The sequence below is a fragment of the Salmo salar genome, chromosome ssa03 (genome assembly GCF_905237065.1).
Source record: "Salmo salar chromosome ssa03, Ssal_v3.1, whole genome shotgun sequence".
Lineage (NCBI taxonomy): Eukaryota > Metazoa > Chordata > Actinopteri > Salmoniformes > Salmonidae > Salmo > Salmo salar.
Genome location: NC_059444.1, coordinates 54,211,877 through 54,215,951, shown reverse-complemented (window position 1 = coordinate 54,215,951; position 4,075 = coordinate 54,211,877). Strand labels below are relative to the sequence as shown.

Here is a 4,075-nt window from a genome sequence, read left to right as displayed (position 1 = left end):
TTACAATAGTACATCTATATCTTTTTTTTTTGGGGGGGGGGGGGGTCAGAAGGATTACTATATCCTATCCCAGGTATTCCTTAAAGAGGTGGGGTTTCAGGTGTCTACGGAAGGTGGTGATTGACTCCGTTGTCCTGGCATCGTGAGGGAGCTTGTTCCACCATTGGGGTGCCAGAGCAGCGAACAGTTTTGACTGGGCTGAGCGGAAACTGTGCTTCTGCAGAGGTAGGAGGCCAGCAGGCCAGAGGTTGATGAACGCAGTGCCCTTGTTTGGGCACTGCCACAAACACACACACACACACACACACACACACACACACACACACACACACACACACACACACACACACACACACACACACACACACACACACACACACACCCTATATTCAATGGAGAGAGTTCAAAGTTTCATGAGTGGCTGACACACTTGCTATTCATGACAGTCACATGTAACTTATTATCAGGAAGTCCCAGGTAAAGTATAAAGCATGACACACAACAACCAGTCAGATCCCCTCTTACACAAACATCCTTCCCTCCTCTGTGAAGATGTCCAGCTCTCAAACAACCACCACTAATGGGGTGGTGGTCATCACCCATGTCTATCCTGATGGGAACGGGATGGGGGTCGCGGGGGTCGCTTCTACCCCTCACTGTCTGGGACAGACAGTTTTCTCAGTGCTGGGAAGTTTCCGGGCAGGGCATCCAAAAGCGCTTGGGGTAAGAATTTTCAAATTAAAATTAAAATTTTGGTTGAATGTAATGGGTTGAATGTAACGGAAGAACAGAAAAAATGAATTTCCTGCTTTGCGCTTTGTTTTTCTCTCACAGACCGTACAGATCATGATTGGTTTGATGATGCTGTTAACAGGAATCGTGATGGCTACAGCACCGTGGTTGGATAATATTGGAGTAGCCAGTGGAATATTTGTCTGGGGATCTATCATTGTGAGTGAGCTGCTTGAGCTGCTCTGTCTAACAATCCTCCCTTACATTTCCTGTCTGCCTGGATGCAAAACAAAACGTCCTCATAGTTAAATCATGTCACTTTAAAAATATATTTATTTAAGTTGAAGTAATGCTTTAAAAATAATGACTTGTCTTAACTAACAATTTGTCTTAACCAATGACTTTTATCAACATATATGTATTTGGCTAGGCCTATGCCATGTATTCCCTCATGCATTTAATTTTGTATTGACTTCTATGTGGGAGGAATTAAACTTGAATTTGAACTTTGGTCATTCTGTAGAAATATGTGTGTCTCAAATGGCACAGTATTCCCTATATAATGCACTATGTAGGAAATAGGGATACAGTATTCATATGGTGCACTATGAAGGGAATAGGGAGCCATTTAGGATGCGCATGGAATAATCTATTCCTTGTTCCTTCTCAGTATGTAGTTGCAGGCTCTCTCACTGTTGCCGCTGACAACAAACTGAACAAATGTCTGGTCAGTATCAATATTCTTTCCCCAATAAAGTTTAGGCTTTTGATTTATAAAGTTCCACTCTATTTGAAGACATAGAATCTACTGTACGATAGGCACTCATGTTTTCGTTCATCTGCTTGTTTTCCTCCCAAAACACAAGCAGTGGGGAGGGCCAATGGCATTAACTGTGGACTGCCCCTTTAAAGAATAATAATAACAATGATAAGGAATAACAACATACTGAATTTGGTATTGCGTTCAACGCTTCCGAAATTTCCTTCCACAACCAGCCATTCCCATGTCCTCTTTCTGCTCTCTCTCACTGTCCCTTAGGTGAAAGGCTCCCTGGGAATGAATGTTGTCGCCACGGTTACTGCTCTTACTGGCATCATCCTCCATTCTTTAGACAGTGCTGGGATCATGTTGTACTGTGACAATCCATACTATTTCTGTCAACAGTACTGGGTATATACCAAATGCTTATTCATTTTTAACTTTCATTGGTCAGGAGATATTTGTAAATTGATAAAGGGGTATTTACCATCTACAATCTTTTATATTGTACTGTTGAATATTTTTTATTAGGCTAATTTAAATTATGCCTACATGTGACATTGGCAACATGAAAGCAATACTAAGGTAGATAACTGTTATAAAGTTTGTTTATAGTTCATTTTAGTCCACATTGAAACTGAAAGTTCACAAAGTGCTCATAATTGCTCCAAAATGGTGGTGTAGTTTATTTAAGTCCACATTGAAACTGTGAGAGTTCACAAAGTGTTCATAATTGCTCCAAAATGGCGTTGTAGTCTAGTTAACTACTGTTTCCTGTTCCTCTCTGTCTATAGGTCAGGTCCCAGGGAATATCAGGTGTTTTGGCTGTTTTCTCCTTGCTGGAGTTCATAGTGTCCATCTGTGTCTCATCATTCGCCTGCAGAGCTGTCTGCCTGTGCTGCCATTCCACCCCTGAGGTGAGTCTATAGACTTAGATTTCTGTCCATTTTTTTTTTTTACAAAATGTTGTAAATCTCAAGGTTATTTACATTACACAAGTTCTCTGATATTCTGAGTTTAGTACGTATTTCACAAGTGGAATTTCATTCCAAAAGTCTCACTTTGGGGTCAATAGCCATTACAGCCCGTGGGGCTACCATGCGTAAGAGCGCAGTCGAAAGTGTGCCGTAGAGCGTCAGGCAGTGTTGCAAAAGGCTCATGAAGAAACTGAGGCCCAGACTTCTTAATCCACTGCCAATATGACAGCTATGAGACAGGTATGTCTTGTTCCTGCTCTGTGTAGAGTATGGTGTGCTGTACTGGCTATACCTGAAGCTCCGAGAGGATGTTCCCGAGTTCTCCGAAACGAGCTAAGTAAACTACACCATGTGGATGGAGTGAAGGCCGCCCAAAGCCAGACAGGGCTAAGGGGCATTCGCTGTGAACCCTATAAACCTTATCCTGTATAAAGGGGAGTTAGGCTTTAGAATCCCTTTACTAGAACATGTGGGAAGTCAGCACCTGTTACGGCTTGACGTTCCGCTAGCGAAACCCCTCGACATCATCCGGTGAAATGGCAGAGCGCCAAATTCAAATTAAATTACTATAAATATTAAACTTTCATGAAATCACAAGTGCAATACATCAAATTAAAGCTTAACTTGTTGTTAATCCAGCCGCCGTGTCAGATTTCAAAAAAGCTTTACGGCAAAAAAGGCCCGGACGTGAAAATACTGCCCCCTAGCCCGAAGAGGTTAAAGGCAAAAGCAGTAAAGCAATCCATCTTACCAGGGAGTGTGGCGTCGGTAGTGGAACGTACACGGCACAAGGCGTAGATGTGGTTGGCCAGAGATGGCTCCACCTTGGGAGGGCTGCAAATCCCGGATTCCTCGATGTTGTGCATGTCCAAGTTCGCAGCGTCCTTAATTGGCATCTTGCCAGTAAGGGGCTTATCCTACAAATGTTTTTCGGAGACAAGCTGGGACAACAGGAAGCAGTTGCTTCGCGGTGGCTATACTAGTGGGAAGTGTCCTCCCATCGTACAGATCGTTTCTCGGTTTCCGTTCCTCAGGGGAGCCGGCCACTTGATCACATGTCTGGTGGCGGCTCGCTTAAGCTTTATGCGACATATTAGCACAAACCCATTACACCTTTTTGTTCATCCATGACCTAGCCCCAGCTGGGCTTGGTCGTGGGACGGAAGAGCCACAGCGTCCTCTGGTGGCTCAGAGGCGAACAAGGCTTGAGCCTCTTTTTCAGGACTGAAATTCCAGAGTGCAACACCCTGACATGCACCCTTCCCAAGCAGATAATGCATAGAATGAGTGGATTCTTCTTAACAATCTTAGAACCACAAGCACAAGAACGTTGGGATTTGAGTGTTATCTTGGGTAGGGTTAGCGGTAGCCATTGTGAAGAAAGAAGCCCAGCGGCTGATGGCTAATAATGGTTAGCACAGTAGAGAACGCTATAGCCATGAGGCTGAGACGTGTTAGCTAGCTAGCAGCTACCCGAAGGTGTGCTGTAGCTAGCTCAGTGTTAGCTAGAGGGGTTGTTCTAGGATAGTGTTAACCCCTTAAGTTAGGTTACTCTCGCGACCGCAGAGCCATGTGACTGGGTCGACGGTCTAGTTAGTGCCTGCGA

The 4,075-nt window shown here is 44.1% G+C and overlaps 1 protein-coding gene across 2 annotated transcripts in view; it reads left to right on the top strand.

The window, feature by feature from the left end:
* Positions 1–425: 425 nt before the first annotated feature.
* The window catches only part of LOC106600905 (membrane-spanning 4-domains subfamily A member 4A), a 12,908-nt gene continuing 9,258 nt past the window's right edge, over positions 426–4,075 (top strand). The window contains exons 1-6 of one of the 2 annotated variants that reach the window (XM_045714958.1): positions 426–723; positions 835–951; positions 1,403–1,459; positions 1,772–1,903; positions 2,287–2,409; positions 2,736–3,012. In XM_045714958.1, coding sequence (XP_045570914.1) covers positions 553–723; positions 835–951; positions 1,403–1,459; positions 1,772–1,903; positions 2,287–2,409; positions 2,736–2,765 — 630 coding nt within the window. In that variant the 5' untranslated portion in view covers positions 426–552 and the 3' untranslated portion in view covers positions 2,766–3,012. Of the gene's footprint in view, positions 724–834; positions 952–1,402; positions 1,460–1,771; positions 1,904–2,286; positions 2,410–2,735; positions 3,013–4,075 lie in introns of those variants that run through there. The other variant, XM_014192674.2, reaches the window with a different exon arrangement.